Source organism: Pelmatolapia mariae, linkage group LG10_11, assembly GCF_036321145.2.
Source record: "Pelmatolapia mariae isolate MD_Pm_ZW linkage group LG10_11, Pm_UMD_F_2, whole genome shotgun sequence".
Classification (NCBI taxonomy): domain Eukaryota; kingdom Metazoa; phylum Chordata; class Actinopteri; order Cichliformes; family Cichlidae; genus Pelmatolapia; species Pelmatolapia mariae.
Genome location: NC_086236.1, coordinates 50,668,882 through 50,688,821, shown reverse-complemented (window position 1 = coordinate 50,688,821; position 19,940 = coordinate 50,668,882). Strand labels below are relative to the sequence as shown.

Here is a 19,940-nt window from a genome sequence, read left to right as displayed (position 1 = left end):
ACAGGGGAGAGAAGTGATCTCTGGATAGAAAACTGATATCATGTTCCTGGGAGTGGCGAAAAGGTTAGCTATAATGCACAGTTCTTTATATAGTTGTGCAAGATAGATTCTTCTTTCCCAGCCCTAATATTAACTGTCTGAAGTAGCAGTACAACTTTAGGCTGCTTTACAGCCTGTTGCATCACTTTAATGAGCTGCAAAGGAAACACCGATTGGCCCGTGTAGCCTTCTTTTCTTGTCGGCTTGGAGACCCCCAAAACAAACACAGATAAGAATACATAAGATAAGAATAGAATTAAACTTAACGTTAGTTTTGCTATTATTAGATAGGCATGGGTCATATTAGATAATTAGTAACAGTTTAGTCATCTCCTTTAATATCCTTGCGAATTCCAGCCAGAGTACATTATTGTGATTTATGTAGTTTCTCTGAAATGTCACCAGCCTTCACGATATATTCTAAGACTGTGTCATATGAGATGTGAGCACCATGCCCTGCGTGTATAGTAAAAGCTCTTCACTGAAACCTGATCGTGAAATGTGTAAAGCTAAAGACACCTTGTACTTAATAACTTGCATGGGCAGGATCGGATGGATGCCAGCTAGTCATCTTCCTTTCTGATATCTACTCACTGAACAGAACAGCCCATTCATCGGACCGGTGTGCATCACACGCCAGAGGGTGTGTGCCACCCAGCCGTAGTGTGTGTTCAGAGGTGCGTGTGTGTGTGTGTGTCTGCATGTGAGTAGGAGCCATTTGCTTTTGGTTGTGGGCCGGACTCTTCGTAAAAGTCATAGAGTTGTAGATCACGTGCTCCCTCCATAGGTGTGTTGATCCATTCATTTGACTTTGCTCGAATTTTTTTTCATTTTATTGCAGACACTTTTTTCCCCCCTTCTAGCTTCCTGCTGTACTATTTACTCTAGTGAGATTTTTTTTCCATGACAGTTTTTTCCTAAGAGAAAGAGAGAGAAGGTAGGAGGAGCCGGACTGAGAAGTGTGTGCCTTGCTCTCTCACTCTCTTTCTCTCTCTCTCACACTCACACACACTCCCTCTCTTCCATTCTGTCATTGCCATCTCGGCCCGAACGGAGACTGCTCATTCTCAGCCACCCTGAATGTAAGGGGGGGGCATTAAACTTATTAACAGAGGAATATTTATTTTCTTCACTACAACGAAAGGATCGACAAGAGCAAGGAGAAGAGACAGTAAGGAAAAATCAGTACAGGGATTTCTTCTTTCATTTTTTTTCCCTTCTTGAATTAAGAAACACGTGCCAGCCGGTCTTGGCACTTGACTCTTTCTCACAACACAGCGTGAGGTGCTCTTCTCTTTGTTTGGCATTGTGCATTTTAGTTTCACTTTGAGAAAGTTTACTGAAACAAACAACAATGGTTGCTGGAATGCTGATGCCCCTGCATGACCTGAGGGCCATCTACGAGATCCTGTTTCGAGATGGTGTCATGGTGGCTAAGAAGGATAAGAGGCCACAGATCAAACACCCAGAAGTACAAAGTGTAAGCAACCTACAAGTAATTCGTGCCATGGGGTCTCTTAAGTCCAGGGGCTATGTAAAGGAAACATTTGCTTGGAAACATTTCTACTGGTACCTGACCAATGAAGGCATTGTTTACCTGCGTGACTACCTCCACCTGCCCACTGAAATTGTTCCTGCCACCCTGCAAAGGATTAGGAAGCCGGCCGCCACTCTGGCCATTGCTCACCGAGCTGCACGGGTCCAATCTGTAGAAGGTCCAACGTCTTATGTTCCTAAGCCGGGACGCAGGGCTGAAGCAGAAAGAAGAGAGGAACTAGCAGAGCGCCAAGGCTACCGCCATAAGATGGTGGGTTCTGGAGAAAGAGAGAATTACCCCGATAGGACCCCGAGGTTCAGGGGTCGTCCACTGGCTGGAGAACCGGCCAGAGAAAAGGCCTCATGGGAAGTGGAGGGCCAGCCTCAGGACGTTTTTAGGAAGACCACCGGCTTCAGAAGCGAAACAGCAATGATGGAGGATAACAGGGGGAAAAGAGCCACTCACCAGGAGCTTGATGTTTACAGCAAGAAGCCCATAGCATCACCACAAAAGAGGAGAGCACTGGAGGTCGAAAAAGAGAAGCCAACAAGTTCTGCTCCCGCTCAGACAGCAGCTTTGAAGCAGGATGTGTCACAGACCGCTCTGACATCCTCCAAAACAGCCCTACCATTAGCTGTGGCTGCTGTTGCTGAGGCCACAGGTGCTGCAGCATCAAAGATTCCAGCTAAGCCCTCTGCTCCCAAAACAAATGAGGAAATGAAGACCAAGGACAGGCCTAATATTGCTGAGGAACAAACTTCTATGAAGCCTACTCAAATGATTACAAACAAACCAGTTCTCACAATGCTTCCTGATTTCGATGCTAAAGAAGACAAAATGAAAATGGCGGTTGTGGATCCAGTTAAAGTTGCAAATGTGAGTGCTACAGCAGCCAATGATCAAATAAAGCCCCAACAAGTAAAGCCTGTCACTTCAACAGGCTCTATCAAAGAAACGAAGCGTGAAGTAAATAAGGAATTGATTAAACCCACAGAGGTTTCAGCTGAGTCTAAAATTATAAATGATAAAGCAGAAAAAGTTACAGATGCAGCTGCCACTCAGGACACTGCCAAAGCCAAACCTCACAGCGCCACAAACAAACCAAAGGGCTCCACTAATGAGGTTAAAGATTCTAAAACTGATGAAGTGTCCCTAGAAGTTACTACAGTACAGAAATCCTCAACACTTGAAGTCAAATCCACCATTACCACAGCAACTCTCGCAGCACCTTTGACCAATGCTGAAGATGCACAGCCTGTCACAGCAAAAGCTGCAGAGATGACTGCAGAAGAGAAGAAAACGAATTCAAAAGCGATTCCCCCAGTCAGAAAAGAAGCCCCTAAAGGTTCTGTGCAGGAGCCCACAGTAAAAGTGCAAGATGAATCAGATACATCTCAGCCTCCTGAAAATGCTGTCACCAGAGAGGTGCTTAAAGAAACCAAACAAGCGGTCGAGGGAGGCTCAAAATCAAAAAGAAAGAAAAAGAAATCTCAAGCTGAGGCCTTGAAGAGTGTCGAGAGTGCTGAGGGATCACCTGGAAATAAGACTGAACTTAGACCAGTGGCTTCATCAGAGCCTTTAATTGTGTCTACCTGCTCAAAGGGAACAAAGAAAAATGAGGCTAAATTACATACTGACAGAGAGAAAACAGAAGATGTCCCCAAACAAATAACAGCTTATTCAGAAGAAGCCTCACTGCCACTAGGACAGATTCCTGCAGCGCCCCTAGTGGAGGGACAAATAAAAGAGAAGTCTGAGGAAAGCAATGCCGGAAAGATTGCACAGGGACCATTATCCCCCAAGGGCAAGTCAAATGTTACGTCGCCCCATATGGAGCCGGTGAAATCTGAGGAAATAACTGTGACCAAAGTGGAAACAGTGACAGTGCAGAAAATAAGTGGAGTGGAGCTCGTGCAAGCAAGCCCTAAATCTGAGCAGGAAAACCCTGCCCCACTGTCAGAACCTCAGAAACCCACAATTGAGGCTAAATCCCCCATAAATACAGAGAAAGCTACACAGGAACCTTTAAAGGGAAAGAAGAAGGGAAAAGGTAGAAAGCAGCCTAAAGAACCAGAGTCAGAGGTTATAAACACAAATCCTGTCCCTTTGCCTGAAGCAGAAACATTGCCATCAACTGACACTACACCCCTGCATGAAGCTGCAGTTAAAGACAGCCCTGACATGGCCTCCGGACTGACAGAAACTAATGTTTCTTTAAAGATGACTCTTGAAAGAATGTGCAGTGAGGAAGTCAGGCAGGCAGCAGCTGTGCTCTCTGAGGCCCCAGCAGACAAAAGGGAGGTGGAGCCAGCCCTGCTCTTTGCAGAAAAAATCAAGCGGGAGGCTCCAAAACCAGAAACATCCTCCAGTGTGAGCGAAGCACCCGCAGCCGGAGAATTAGCGTCAGCAGCAAGAGCGCTAACAGCAGAGCCAGCTGCAGCTCAGGCACAGGCCAGCCCACTCTTCGAGCGAGAGGAGCCTCCCAAAGTTGCACAACATTCGGCCGCTCGGGCAGCAGAGTGCAGCACAGAGGAAAGGCTCTCTGTTTCTGAGGCCCTAACGCAGGAGGGAGAGAAGAAGAGGGACTTGATAGAGGACACACCCTCTGCCACCGCCACGCCCGTGACCCGTCCTGACCAGCCTCACCAGCCTCACCAGCGGGACACCTGCAAGTTTGAAATATCTGACATAGACGAGGCCACCATGAAGAGGAAAATAGTAGTAGTGGAGGAGATTGTTGAGGTGAAGCAGCTCATTAGTCCGGAGGCAGCTGGACAGCAGTCACCACCTCCACCTGTGGAATCTGAGGAGGAAGGCGAGGAGCTGGACCTGGATGTTCTGGAAGAAATCGCTATAGAGCGGGCAGTCTTGGCACAGGTGGCAAGGGGCAAGGGGCGAGGAGCCTCACCAGAGGTAGACTGGGACCACTCACTGGGGGAGCCAGAGGAGAAGACATGGCCTAACTTCATTGAAGGTTTGTTTGAATGCGTGCCAGCTAACCTACTTCTAATGTCTCTGTGATGCAATCACTCTTGAGTCTAGATTCCCACCTTTCTTCAAAGCATTTGAGGTTTTAGGGTGCACTGTTGGTGCTCTGCACTTATGTACCTTGAATAGCATTACCATTCTGTAATTGTCTTTGACTTCCCATTCAAAGTATTATTTGGGGTGTTGTGATTACAGTTTGTGGCTTAAAGTTACATGTTACCAAGCCCAGAGTCTATTTTGTGATGTGGTGCAGAGGGAGCCTCTTTTTTAGGAACAGTTTTAGTGAGAGGGTGAGGAGACCTTTGAGATGTGGCTGTGATTAGCTTTGTGTTAGAAGAGATAAAGTGTCTGACACAGTGCTTGCCCCTTGTTGTCCTCCTGCTGTCAGATTTCACAGGTTTCTGTGTTTTTTGCTGTGGTAAACACTCAAAAAATTATTTACCGCTATTCTTTCAAGTTTTCACATGCATCAGCAGCAGTTTTTATTTTTAAGAAACAATTCAAACGACAAGAAAAATTCCCACGTTTCCAGGGTGGGGAATTCTGATTGAATTGTGTAATCAATTATACTCACTGTTGTGAGTGGTAACAGTTATCTCTGGAGCTATCTGAGTGTTTGCCAGCAGGATTAGTGAGATCTGCAGCCATTCCAACTAGGTGGGGCTGTTTTGGTGAGATCCAGCCTCGCCTGTTCCCTGCAGAGACTGCTAACCGTGAGTTAAAGCCAGAAAAAGAGAGGTGTGGTCCTTTTGGGAGTATTAGTCTTTAGTAGTCTCTTTGCTCTAGTCAGGCTGTGTTCTTTCTCTGGTTTGTGTTCTAGGGTTGTCTTTTCTTTGGAGAGATATGCATGCCCTTTGCATTCCATTATGCAAAGGGCATTAACACGGGAGTTATGTGGGTAATGTCAACACAGTACTGTGTGCCATCCTCCTTTGCTGGTTTAGAGAAATAAAAGTGCCACATGATGCTGCGGTTAGCTTTTGTTGAAGTGAAACTCATATGGCTCATGTTAAATCATGATGATGCTGAGGCACATTCATGTGACTCCAGAGTTTTGGATATGATATGTAATGTCTCATAACTTCCACGAGCGAAGCAAGTTGTTGCTGTAACCACCATGTAAAATGTTATATCTCCGGAACGGTGTGCAGGACAGACTTTTTTTCAGGCGTTGTCTGTTGAGGGTGTGAACAGCATGCAGATAGTCAGTCAGAGAGTTGGAATAAGTTGCTCACAGCTCCATGGGTGTGTTTGTTTGGATCCACACGTGACGGACGTTCTGGATTCAATTAGAAGCCTGGCTCCTTGATCCAGTCTGTGTTACTCATCAGGAAAATAAGTTAGATTAAAAACTTCATGACAGCTGTACACAAACACAGTCACTTATAGAGCTCCTTATAAGCAGAACTCTGCTTCTCTGCAGTGCATTTTGGCATCTAGAGGAAACCTGAATTGTAGATGAAGCGCTGATCATTGCCGTGGTGAGCTATCGCAAAGATTTTAATTTGACTTTTACTCCGGAGGTCTTTCTGATCTGTGACGTTTTCACACATCAGATGCAGCAGCACACTGCTGACATCTGCTGTCCATTAACAACCATATTCATCTGTCACATAGACCTAGCGCTGCAACTCCACTGCAGAAGTCTTTGAAAGGAGCTCAGATTTCTTATCATGTAATAAAAAAGCCACTTTTTTTTCTTTTTTGCTTTTAATTTTACCTCATATGGATTGTTAGAGCAGTGGTTTCCAGAAATACTGATGTTATTACCTTTATTCCTAGAGTGTAGTATTCTTGGTATGTTGCTTTATTAAGTGGCTGTCAGTAGACAAAGCTCATCGCTGGATATTTTTGCAGTTAAGTATGCATACTTTTGTCCTCCTCCAGTTTCTGTTACAAGCTTACTTTGCATCAGTGATGCGGAAACTAGGAAGGAGGAACGTACTGAATGAAATGTGACTTATGCCACAAAAATGTTGCTTTCAAAGCAGCGACTATAAGCTGGTTTGAATTTCAGAGTAACAGTTTTCATCAAATGTGGCCTTCCGGAAGCACTTAAACTAAATCTGTGTAGTAAGCACTTTTGTGTGGACTGTGCACGCTGTTTAAACTGCGCCAAGTTTACATGGCACCAGGCACAATTTGAGTAAATCACATCACAGACGTGCCACTGAGGGTCTTCCATGTTTTCATCTTTGAAATGGTGCCCGGTGCATACTTGTGTGATTGGATAAATGAACAGCTACAGCGAACTTCAGCTCTGTGCTTCTCATTATGGTGCCACTTCATTTTAATGTCGTGACTCACCCCGGGCGATTTGCAAATTTTGGAGTTGATTCATGTGCGTGACCTCTCTGTTGAAAGAAAAAAAAAGTAGGGAAAAAGTGAGAGACAAACTCTTGGCGTCTGTCAGCAGACTGTATTGCAAACTGGCAACTTAATCTCCTGCTGCCGCTTGTGCCGATTGGCCCACGGTGCTGTTTTGCTCAAAACAAAGTAAATGACCTTAGCTGTTGCATGTCTTTAACTGCTGACTCCGCCTGTGAAACCCCTTCTGATATTTAGTTCGGAGTCTCAGAAGATATTGGAGTACACTTCATAAATTATGACACCTGCAGACCAAACAGACATTTTGATAATTAAGGGATGTTGAAATTAAACCTGAGATGATTTCTTCTAAGCTTAAGTGCAATTTTAGAAAAATTATGGCACAGATATAGAACAGGGGTCACAAAAGGTGTTTATGAGACCTATTTGAAAAGTGAAACAGAATCCCCTTCCAGCAGCTGTTTTTGTGCGTTCGAATTGCTACTTTGAATTGCCGCATTTACGTGCGCAGAGTGCTTGATATCAGATTTAATGGTATGCTATAGCAGGAGCTGGAGAGTGATGCAGGATCGAGGATCTCTTGTGGCAGTGTAATGGTTAACTCACAATAGGCCAAATTGTGGAAACAGGATTGATAACATGTGGAATATATTGAGGGTTTGGCCAACATGGTTATGACGTTAGTCATTTCCCAGGGTGCATGTTAGACCTTATTAGAGGACCAAACTAATGTGACTACAGTTGAGTGAGAGGGATGCGAGTTTGGCCTTCATTTTAAAGTTCATAAAACCCTAATTTTATTCAGTATTTTCTCACCAGCTTAGTGAGTAGAGGAGGAGCATTCTTGTTTACAAGAATGAATATCTGTACTACACAGTGCGGTTGAAGAGTAAGACTACTGGTATTTTCCCCAGGGACATAAGCTTAGAATACCTTTCAGCCATGTGTCCTGACATGATTCATGTGTGTGTAGAAAGCCTGTTGAGTTCAGGAGTTTGGGATTGCTGTGCATAAAGTTGTTGATGAAGGAATTCCCTGCAGTCCTGTCTAAGTCTGCTCAATGGTTTCTCAGTACAGCTGCTTTCATTTCACTACAGAACATCCATACATAATGTCAGCATTTCACAACAGAATGCAGTCCTCACTCTGCTCTCCAGACAGGTTTGCTTTTAGCAGTGTAGAGAAGTGGAGCCAGTTGTCAGCACTACAATTGCCCAAGCCAAATGCATATATTAGAACTTACTATATTTAGAGAATGTCGTGCATTGATATGATCCCGCAGCAATAAGGGGATGAACACTGAGGTCACCAGCCTTGCTCTCTAGAGCATCCATCACTAAACTGTGTTTTACTGAACAAGATCCAGTTTAATCCATCTCATCTACTGCCAGACTTTCCAGCCGCAGTATTTCTGTGTGTTTAAATTCAGCTTGTATTCGGTTGCATCAGTGTGTCACACTTTCCTGTGGTTTAATTGGGATGAGTACTTTACTTACTACTTAAATGATTTGGTTATGTTAAGCCTAAGAGAGCTCTTACATGTGACGTGTTTTCTGGGTGAGAGGTGTGACCTAAACAGTTCCCACCATCATCCTCAAAGACAGCAGCAGGAAGAGAGAGAGAGAGAGAGAAAGAGAGGGAGGGAAGGGTGGAGGGAAGGGCTTGCTTGTGGAGGGTGTCTCTAAAGGACGAGAACAGCCAAGTGTCCCGCCAGAGCGCTTCCATCAGTTTCTAAGTGTGAGCACAGTGTGATCATCTGGCTCTAGTGGATATTTATAACCCCCAGTCAGCTCCAGCCCTCTTTCTCCCCCCTGGCAGCCCTCTGAACCCCTCACCCCTGCCCCCTTCCCCAGGCTTGGTGTGTCATCCCTCCTCCCCTGGCCAAAGGAGAGCAGGCTGACGGATTCAAGCAGCAGGCACAGCCTGTCAAAATTCAAGACCAGGGAGAAACAAGGCAGTCGGGGCAAACAAACACGCGCCTCTCCTGTCCTCCTCGTTCTCCCTCTGTCCAGCTTGTTTTTTTTTCTTCACCCTTGTCCTCCTCTTCTTTCCCCGTACCTTCTTTTAGATGAAGATCATACCTGGTAGGTCTAACGACTGAAGTCGCTGTGTTGTGTCTTTGTGTCTAAATGTGCTTGTCTTCCTGGCTGATGACCGTTGTTGGGATTTTGGCAAAGGCACTGGGTAATGTCTTGTTGTTGTGCGTACACACTCACTCTAACAGGACATAGGCACACACATTCCCATCACAAACAGATACTGCTGCATGGATTGTCTTTCATAGTTGTTCAGTGTGACTGAGCTGTTGTGAGGAAATTCTTGGCTGCCTTCTGTATTTTCATTTATTTGATGGTATGTAAGTGAAGGAGGGTGAGGGTAAGAATTTGGGAGGAGGGGGGTTGCAGTACCCCCACCCCTACTATTACCTCTTGTGACATCTGATGGATGTCAACAATCAGCAGCGGCTCATACAGCGTGTTTAAATGTGCCCTTGTGTGTGTCAAATAGTTGGGGGGCTCTACTGGCTATTTCACATTGCTGTAAAACTAGCTGTGTGTAATTCATTTAATTTAAATTTTTTTCGTCCACCCATTTAGCATTGCGCCATGTTTTGCTTTGCAATAATTCTCTAAATCCTCTTCAGTTAAATTAAAATTACATTTTGAAGGAAATCCCCAAATTAAAAAACAAGATAACTTCTGCCTTTTTTGAGTGTTTAAACAAGTCCACCTTTTCCAAAGTCTCCATATTCATGGCATCCAGCACAATACCAACACATTTTGTTAAGAAATGTCAGCAGGTGGCAGCTAAAGTCCTGGATTTGTACTACTGTTTATATCACCATGTCACCTGTTGAGTTGTTTTTTATGTCCTGCCATATAACAAAACATTGAATTGTCATCATGTGCTGTTTCAGTCTTTTTTAAGTCATAAAACTTTTGAAGGGTGCTGTAATCATAACAAAATCCTTTTTCCTAATAAACAAAAAAATCCTAATGTTATAATGGTTATAATCGCTTCATTGGGTTTTCTTTGGAGAAAACCAATGAAGTGATTATAAGTTCTGAAAACATCTTTTTTGGGGGGGGTGGGGCAGAGAGACCCTGCAGTTTCAAATGTCCCTGCCACGCCTCTGCCATCCCTCCCCCTTTCCACCCCTCCCAATGAAGGCCCACCTGTCACGAGGCTTGTTTCTTCATACCCTTTACGTTATCTCTGTCCAGACTAATGCTTGAAAGCCACCCATGACCTGCTCTTCCCTGGCTACTCATTTTGGGGCACTTAGTAACCATAACTGTATTGTGGCAGAATGTAGGATATTGAAACTTTTGCAAAGTTTACACAAAAAAGCAGTGAGATACTAAAGTTTCAGGGTAAAGCAGCTAGATATCAGAAAATCTGTTTGCTGCATCTCTTCCTCTCTGTGTCTGACTAGAGATTATATAAATAAATGCTCATTTTGATACTTTCTGTTGCATTGGTGATACTGATCTGAAGAGGTCACATTACTAACCCTAAAACTCTCTTCCGCGCAGCTTCACATTTAGCATGTTTACTGTCTGTATAGGTCATGTGAAACCTTGAAAATTTGTCAGTCGTGACAGGTCAAAGGTGCTGCCAGGCCATAATGTGCCAGTTTTATGCCACCATGTTTCCCAGACAGCATGAGAAGCCTGTTGCGGTTTCTTGTATGCCTGGAGACGTGTAGGTCTGACCGGTCACACAACATAGATGCATACTGGCCCTGGCTCCACCTAGCTGAACTTCCACAGAAGCTCTTTTGCTGCATGGTAGAGCAGCTGAGCAGTGTTTTGGTAATTCAGTTGCTGGTAAGGCCCCTCCCAAACCTGTTGGACCATGTTTGCTTTCAGATGTCTCTGTCTGTTTTTGTGTGTGGATGTGTGTTCTTGCTGAAGGTTGTCCCTGTATTTCTTTAAAAAGTCCCGTAGTGGTTCAGTACACCTGCTTGGTTTGAGTCGCTGCCAATCTCCAAACTGGCCTGTAGCTTTTGAAACCCTAACAGCTTTACAAAAGAGATGAATTGCTGCATCCATGAGTCAACACTTTGATGACTTTTTCTTTGGTTTATCCTGGACAAATGTAGCTTTTGTGTGCACAGAACAGCCAACAGATAATACAGTCCTACACTAAATAATATCTTGTTTGATCCAGTGCCTTTACACGAGTCGTTGTTGACATGATACCCCAAAAGTACTTAATTGCTTAAATTTTAAGACATGCTAGTGCAAGTCTGGCTATTGATCAGTCCAAACCCTGTTCCAAACCCAGGTTTCTAAGATGTCTAAGGTGTCACTAGTAGTCCTGATTGTTTCCAAAGTGTCTGTAGTTTAGCTGTCATAGCTTATTGTTGTTATCATGATAAAGTTTAAAGTTAAAGAGTGTGGTATCTTGCTCTTTAACATGGGAAGTGTTAATGTTATCAGTCTAAGATAGGAGTAAAAGGAAAGCGCTTGTTGTAAAATGACTAAAAAGAAAGCTGGCCGAGATGCTTTCATGCAGGGCGTAAAGCAAATGTTAACTTCATTCCCCATGGCTAAAATGGCACATTAGGCAACACTAAAGAATGCATTGACCTACACAACACTACGCAAAATGTAATATTCTTCAAAGTTGACTCACTACTCTAAGGACATGAAAACTAATATTTGATGAACAGTTGCTTTGGCTGTAGTTTCGTGTTATGTGCCCTGACATTTACTCTATGATGTCCTTTTGGATAATGTTTTATTGTCTTTGATACTGAAGCATTAATGCAGCTGCTCTTCCTACTGATCTGTCCCCTTCGGTCTAGACCCGTCAGGGGGCTTTTTTTTTCTTAGCTGTCCTATTTTTCACTGGCACCCATTCTTCATGATGACAGCTCTGTCCTCTATCCACTCACTAGCTCAATGGCTCGAGCTATCACTTATACAGGAGTGAGAGCAGACACCACACGGTCTGACCACTTGTGATTAGCTTCTGGTCTTATGCTATTGAATATGATAGGCCGCATGTGCAGATATGGAAACGCTGATGCTGGCATTTTACTCCATCGATGACCAGTATGGAGAAAGATCATGAGAAGGGTGGGGGCGGGGGAAAAATGCTCTGAGTCACATTCTGCATTCTCCTCCTGAGCTTTGACCTTCCATCTCTGTTTGTCTGCCCTCACACAGACAATCAAAATCAGGATGAATATATTTTATGGTGCAACAGAACCCAGATCTGTCTCACTATTTACATTGGCTGATGGCTGTTTTGGAACCAGACTGTTAATTTGCTTAAACTGCTTTGAATAAATGATCGGCTGAGAATTTTCAGGCGTAACATGTTGCTGCTTTAGCTATGAGAAGCTCTTGCTCCAGCACTCTTCTGCAGTCGCCCAGAAGGTGTCAGAGTTTTTACAGAACGCTGTGAAGTGTAACATCCTGTTTGACACGCTAAGCGCATGGATGACATTCAATCGCCAAGCAAATGCTCCTTTAGAGCTACATGTGGGGCCCTCTCATAGCTGTGTGGGCTGTGATGGTTGAGTTCTGGTTATGGCTTTGGCTTGGTTCATGGAAAAGCCAGCATTCTTCCTGGAAACAGGCAGGAGTTTTATTCTGGAGCAATCCAATTACTACTTACAATACGCCAGTGTGTGTGTGGGTTTGTATGTGTCTGTTTTTTCCAGGGCTCATGAGTATATAAAAAAAAAACGTCTAAATGGCCCCCACCATTGTGGTTGGTGCTGGTAAACCAGTGGGCATGAGTCATAAATTAAACAGTACAGTTTTTCCTTAGGGGCTTATGGAAGCCGGTTTGGATACAGTTCTCATGTCCTCTGGGAATAACGAACAAGCTGTGATGAGACACACAGTCAGATGGAGCTCGTATAGAGCTGATTTATTTATGAGCAGCACAGGGATCATAGAAACACATCTGATTCTATGATCTGACCCCCTCCTTAAAGCGGATTAATTATGCTTTTTTTTTGTCATATAGCACAGAAGCGTCACCCACATGCTATACAAAACTTTTTTTTTCAAAGAAAAGTGGATAAAGGGACAGTGAAGGGAGCCAAAACAGCTTGTTTTAGATAATATATTAATTCATAGGCCTGGTATTAAGTCAACAAGTGTTATTTTGTACAGTGAGTCATATAATGTTAATTTAGTAGAGTCCAAAAATCCAGTGTGGCACTGCAAATGCTAGCAGTCAGTGTAAAGGTCTTAATGTTCCTGTCAACATTATCATTATCTTTTTATTTGATGTCAAAACATTAAAGTTTATTGTAAAATAAAATCAAGGAGGTCAAGTGAAAGTATCCGTATCAGCGTCCGGTGTGATAAGATCCTGGCACACAAGTAGTCCTGGGTCAGAGGTCAGTGATCTGCACTTTCCCTTCAACATTTTTCTGTGCTTTGCCCCGTCCTAAATATCCAGATCCTAAAGTAAACCGGTAATGGGTAGGGGCATATTCACTGTATTTGCTTCTAGGATTATGTGCCTTAGGATTTGTTAAGCTTGAAGATTTTCAGACAGCACTGGGGACTAATCTGAATAAATACATTGTATTCTGGCAAGATGCAGGCTATTGAAACTCAGAGCTTTTGCGAAGGTGAAAAAAGCAGTGAGAGACAAAAGTTTCAGGTTAAAGCAGTTGGACTAAATACTAATCATAACACAACAGAAGTCTAGTCTGCTATCTTGGATTAGCATTAAAGATGCAGTGAAGGCTCATAATAGTCTCACAAACCGACGTGCCTGCAGGTGCACAAACACCTCTGTTTTAAATACTTGTACAAATTGTAAACTGACTCTAGACGAGTGACAATCTGATAAATGGATGGCTGTAGGGCAACAAAGTGCTTTTGCTTCCAGTTTTACATTTGTCATGGTTCTCATGGAGCAGATATGCTTAACCAAATGACTAATGAGTCAAGGGACGGCATAATTAAACTATGAAAATTATGTTGAGCTACCAGTCTGCTGTCTATTGTGTTTGTCCTTAAAAGAGCCCAGCACTGGGCTGGGCCCTGCCCCCCCTCAAAGAAACGACTTTCTGTTTGAAAGTCATTCCTGTTTCCACTCTTTACACCAGCTGGCACAGCTTGCCTGAAACACAAAAGGCTACCTGTGTACACTTCCATTCGCATCAGCATGGCTGGGATGTGGAACTTTGAGCGAGGGAATTATCTGCATGAGATGAGCTCGCATGGAGAACGAACCAGATACCTGTACAGCAAGATGTGTTGTGCAGGTGAGTGGTGAGACTCGACTTATAGGACACGGTAGGGAGGAGTTTGGTGTGTAGTTTTTTTCATTGTGTTGAATGCTACATGCGTGGTACAAGACAGTCCTGCTCAGAGAGACTGATGGAAGGTTGGGGGTAAACTACATTTATAGTTTATGGAATTATGGTAGCTGAATAGTGGTAATGTATTTTAGACTTTCACATAAATATTTCAAGTCCAAGTGCAATTAAAAGATATTTCAAAAATGGCAATTATGAGCATAGTTGTATGACTTGAAACAGATTTAATTACAGACCTTTTGGAATGACATATATATATATATATATATATATATAATTTTTTTTTTCATATGCATCTGCCACAAAACAATACAATTAATACTTCCCACCATCACTTCTGTTATAACACTTGGAAATGCTCGTGCAACTCGTGCAACCTGTTCTCTTATCTTCGGAAAGTGTTTTGTTGTCACTGTGTAATGTGATGTTGACCTTATCTCATTCCTGTGGCGTAACGTCCCTATCTTACTTGATTGGATTTTAGCTTTTCAAAAGTTTGAAGCCTCATTTCATTATGTGTCAAATGTTTTTGATGGGTAACATGTCAGGACAGTGCACAGGCCATTGGAGCATGAGGACTGTTGTGCTACAAACACATGCTGTTGTAGTGTAGGCATTATCTTGCTGAAAATTAAAGACTTTGTCTGGATGGCAGTGCGACTTGCTCCATAACCTACATTGTTAAGCATTAATGGTTCCTTTGCAGATGTCACAAATGTGCACTGTTGAATCCTGACACCATGACTGATGCTGGGTTCCTATCTATACATTAATAATAACCTGGATAACCCTGGGAAGTCTATGATTTCCCTCATTTTACCTCATTGCAGCCCAGAGAAGACATGTATGAATCTTGTTTATACATGTATTTTCTTTGTGAGATAGACTTCTAAGTTTAATTTGTGGATTCAGTTATGAACTTTATTCAGTGATGATAGTTTTCTGAAGTGTTCCTGAATCCATGCAGTAATTTATTTGCACCAATTTAAAGTCTCTGTTTTTAATAGGGCTGCAATATTGTTTTCTGGACTTCTGGCAGAGATTTCTCTGGTGCCTCTGATTTATTTCATTCTTTTGTCTGGATTGCACTCACTGGAAACTTTCTCAGGTACCTGTGGTCAACTGCTCTGCTCTAATCAGCCCATCATGTGCCAGAAACTGAAATGTAGACATGGTCAAAACAACCCTCTGAAGTTCTGAGTATGTCAATGTGGAATAAAGGTGATTTAAGTGATTTAAATGTGGCATGCTTCTGAGTTTTAATGTATCTGAGTATTTTAGAAACTGCTCATCTAGTGGCATTTACAGAGAGAAGTCTGAAAAAAAAGAAAATATCCAGTGAGCAGCAGTTCTCTGACCAAAAATGCCGTGTTGATGCCAGAGTAGAATGGCCAGACTACGTCAAGCTAATAGGGACGGAACAGTGACTCAAATAACCACTCATTACCACCAAGATATGCAGTAAGATTTCTGAACGCAGAATATGTCGAACCCTGAAGATGGGCCACAGCAGCAGAAGACCACACCAGCTGCTTCTCCTTCAGCTAACAGAGCCTCAATTTCTGATGTTACATTTGGATGTTAGGGTAAGAATTTGGCATAAACAATGCGAAAGCCTGGATCCATCCTGCCTTGTCTCAGCAGCTCTGGATGATACTGGTGGTGTACTGGTGTATTTCCTTGGCACAGTTTGAGCCCATCTGAGCATCATTCAAACACCACAGCCTAGCTGAGTATTGTTGCTGACCATGTCCATCCCTCTATGGGCGATCGTGGCTCAAGAGTTGGCAGTTCGTCTTGTAATCGGAAGGTTGCTGGTTCGAGCCCCGGCTCCGACAGTCTCGGTCGTTGTGTCCTTGGGCAAGACAATTCACCCGTTGCCTACTCGTGTTGGTCAGAGGGCCTGGTGGCGCCAGTGTCCAGCAGCCTCACCTCTGTCAGTGCGCCCCAATGTAGCTTGCCATCACCAGTGTGTGAATGGGTGGATGACTGAATGTAGTGTAAAGCAGTTGGGTGTGGTTGTACTCTGGTGCCATCTAGTGGTCAGAATATTTCACTACCTTCAGCCAGCGGAGGACCAAAGTGTCATGTGAGGCGAGGGTGGTGTTTTCCTTTCGTCAAATAGTCAGTTATGGGAAACCCCTCTGTCTCTGCCTAAAAACACACCCATGAGTAAGACTCAATAATAGTTACCACTGAGAAACATGGTGCTGTATATTTGTGGATGTTGTCATAGAAACGTCTCTCAAGTTCCCATTTTTTTCCCACATTTTCAAAAAAGTGTTGAGGGTGATTTAGCAGATGGAAATACCACATGTGATACTGACTGTTTTTCTTTTTTAATTCCTAAAAATTAAATCAGCTGATTAGTACTTAAAAAAAATCTTTTATTTTTTTGACAATCAGTAAACGTTTTTTTTTTTTTGATTTACACTCAATTAGATTTTTAAAATGATTTCCAAGAATTTAAACAGTGCCATTTACACTCTCTTGTGTTATTTAACTTTTATTTATTTTATTTATATCTGATTTATCTGAAACAGTTTCAGGTACTTTTGTTAATGTGTATATTTTCAGCCAAATGACTGCATTGTGACCTGCAGGGGGAGACACGTGCTGCTTTTAAACATTAGCCACCGCCTGCCAGTCAGTCAACTAAGTTATACCTCAGTCACCAGAATTGCACATTAACAACTAACATGACCCCAGATGTGGTGCTTTCCACAGACTCTTGCAAAGCTCAGGACCGAGCTATTTTAAACCTCAGCTGCTGTGGCTAATCCGAAGGCCTGTTGAGTCTGAGTTAAATGGGGTTTGGAGTTTCATCACTAGAGCTGGTTCTGACAACATCATCTAAAGTCTGCTGTCAGGCTGCTGATGGATGGCAGTGATAACTGGACGGTGTCTCACGGCACAGCTATGACTAACTGTGATTAGAATGGGTCTTAAAAACTTTTGTGTCATCTCGAGGGGTTTTTAACAGACACCTATTACTTGAATATTGTAGCTTTTTAAAATTACATTGCCAATCATTAACTTCTGCATAACATCTGTTTATATCTGAATAAAGATGTAAAGTGTAAAAATGTAAAAACATATACAGATATCTCTGGTCGTAGTTTTGAGTTTTCACTTAATAGAACAGGATTAGAAATACAGCATTTATCACACTTAGGGGCTAATTTAACCACTGGATTTGATAGCATAAACTTAGTGCTCTCATTAGTTTTCCATGACTGTAAAATTTCCAGATAGTTTGTCTTCTTTTTTTTTCTTTTTATTTCAACTGAATGTTTATAGGAGTTCATCCAGGTAACATTTAACAGGTTTAAGGTGTGTTTGCTTTGGTGTGCTGCTTGCCTAAATGTTTGAGTCATGTACTCAGTATGCAGCTTGGATAATGCAGTTTGTGATCTGCGTGAATCAGAACCTTCTGAAGGATGGTCATGCCACTGATGACTTTGTATGCTAAGCGTATCAGAAATATGAGATAACGTGTGCTGTGATTCAGGTGGGCATTTCCTCGATCTGCCTCCTCTTCGCCCCATTCCTCCTTGTAGCTTCTTGTCATTAAAGAACGACTCGTGAGATAATCTTAGGTGTGTTTAGGCTGCTCCCAGTTTATCATCATTCCATTTTAAAAAGGTGTGGCAACCACATATCACTTTAAACACTTTCACCTCAATTGAGCAAGTGGCCATGGGGTTAAAAACAACGATGAGAAACATGGGAGAGAGAGATAGAGAGGCATGTAACCTGAACTGTTGGAGCAAACCTTGTTTCGCAGCTTTTCATCCTCTGCAAAGAAAGGTGTTGTGCGTCCTCCCTCTGTCTAAACCCTTATTTTTCCCTGCGCTTCAGCACTTAGAAAAGACCATAATGACACATTCCTAGAATTCCTTTGTCCTCTAATTTGTTTTGCTTTGTTGCTCCATAGTGCTTAAATGAAGGTTGTTGTAGTTTTAAGTGGTGGAAGGCTTAGCTGTGTCACAGGGATCAGCTAAAGGCACATAAATCCAGTGTAATGGTCCTGTTTCAGTTTTCACAGCAAAAAGGTCCTGGGTTCAAATTCACCATCTGGTGAGGCTACATGTATATATGTGAAAATACAGATTTCTTTATATTAATTTCAGTTCACTTTCATATATCAAGGCACTTTATATTGTGAAACAAGGAGCCTCCAACATTACAGATTAAAAATCCAGCTATGCAACAACCTGGTACCATTGGGGAGGAAAAACAGGCATAGAGAGAGGATAGCAAACAGAGCAAAACTAAAATGACACGACCATTAAAAGACACAAAGCTAGCGTTTCAGGACCACTAGCACATAGAACTGCCTAACCCCATCATATTGGTTGTCACATGTGTTTATGATAATTATACCAAACCATTTTCACGATGATTCGGTATATTAGTGGTAAAAGGAGTAAGAGTCAAAAGCCATGCTAGTGGTGCTTTCTGCTATATCAGCATGCACAATAATAAATAATGCTAAATTTAATTCGTAAAGCACTTTTTAACACATAGTTAGAAAGACCATAGCAGAAAAATATAAAATAATGCACAAAATTCTAATTAAAATCAATAACAAAAATACATTTTAATCAAAATTTAGCCACAATGGTGTTTTTAGCTAAACGCTTGCATTAGCATGCTAACATGCAGGTCGTGGACAGACTATGCAGGCATGATATGTACCATGTTTCCAAATTTAGTTTAGCTTATTTGTGTCTGATTTGTGTATATACAAAAGACAGCCTAAGCCTCCTCTTAATGGCAGAGAATAGCAGATACTGTACTATATTGCTAGTAGTCATGCTAACAGCAACACTACATCTGGGACTACTGTGGTAAGACGACCACTGCCCTTATTAAGTCCATCATCAAACTTGTCATCAAAAAAAAAAGGAACTCTCTATATTTTCACCACACTTTCCCCGTTCTTATAAAAAACCCAAGTGTTCCATCTGGTTTTTGATGAAGCCAGATGAAGGAGCAGTGTAATAAGCATGTTGAGACGTTAATGATATGCCTCCTTTTTAGAGGAAAGATCTTAGGACTAAGATGTTCCACACTTTCGCCCATTTTCCTTTGGGTCTCCTTTGCTATAGTGTTTTCAGTGAGAGTGAGAAATGCAGGTCAAGTAGGTGCTTGTATGCTTTTGCCCGCCAGATCGTCACTGATATCTGTTACCATCTACCGTTTCCTCTGCATCTCAGATCAACTGTAAAGCAATTTCTTTTCTAACTTGTGTTAGGAGATGAGAACACCTTTTTCCATGCATTTCAAAATCAAATCCTTTGAGTATTTTCACAGCACGTTCTGCCTTTGATAGGATTCCTTTCCTGTTTCAGATTTAATTACCTGCCCACATACCGCACCTTAGTTCTGCAGCTTGCCTAGACAATGTAGAAACTAGAAAGGTGTGTCTCCAAATTTGCTAGCAGGGCTCAAATGAGTCAGGCATCGCTTGCACACACACACCTCCAAACAAGCACACTCACACTGACACATTAAGTGCCTTCATGTCCACACAGGCCATGCTGACTACACTGAGGAAAAAAATATGTACTTTCAGATGCCTGATAAAGTGATGTCAGCCATGGTGGGGCAAATGGGGTATATAACCAACCTTAGGCTAAAGAGGGGCAGGATTTAGACACACCCTGGCCTCTAGCCTAGCTGTCAGCACATAGTACAGCGACTCTATAGGGGACTATTATGAAAGCAGGGTCTAAAGTTTTC

The 19,940-nt window shown here is 42.6% G+C and overlaps 1 protein-coding gene across 1 annotated transcript in view; it reads left to right on the top strand.

Annotated features, from left to right (window-relative positions):
* Positions 1 to 1,393: 1,393 nt before the first annotated feature.
* LOC134635429 (plectin-like) overlaps positions 1,394 to 19,940 on the top strand; it is a 90,622-nt gene continuing 72,075 nt past the window's right edge. Inside the window, exon 1 of the mRNA XM_063484814.1 lies at positions 1,394 to 4,550. Coding sequence (XP_063340884.1) covers positions 1,394 to 4,550 — 3,157 coding nt within the window. The remainder of the gene's footprint in view (positions 4,551 to 19,940) is intronic.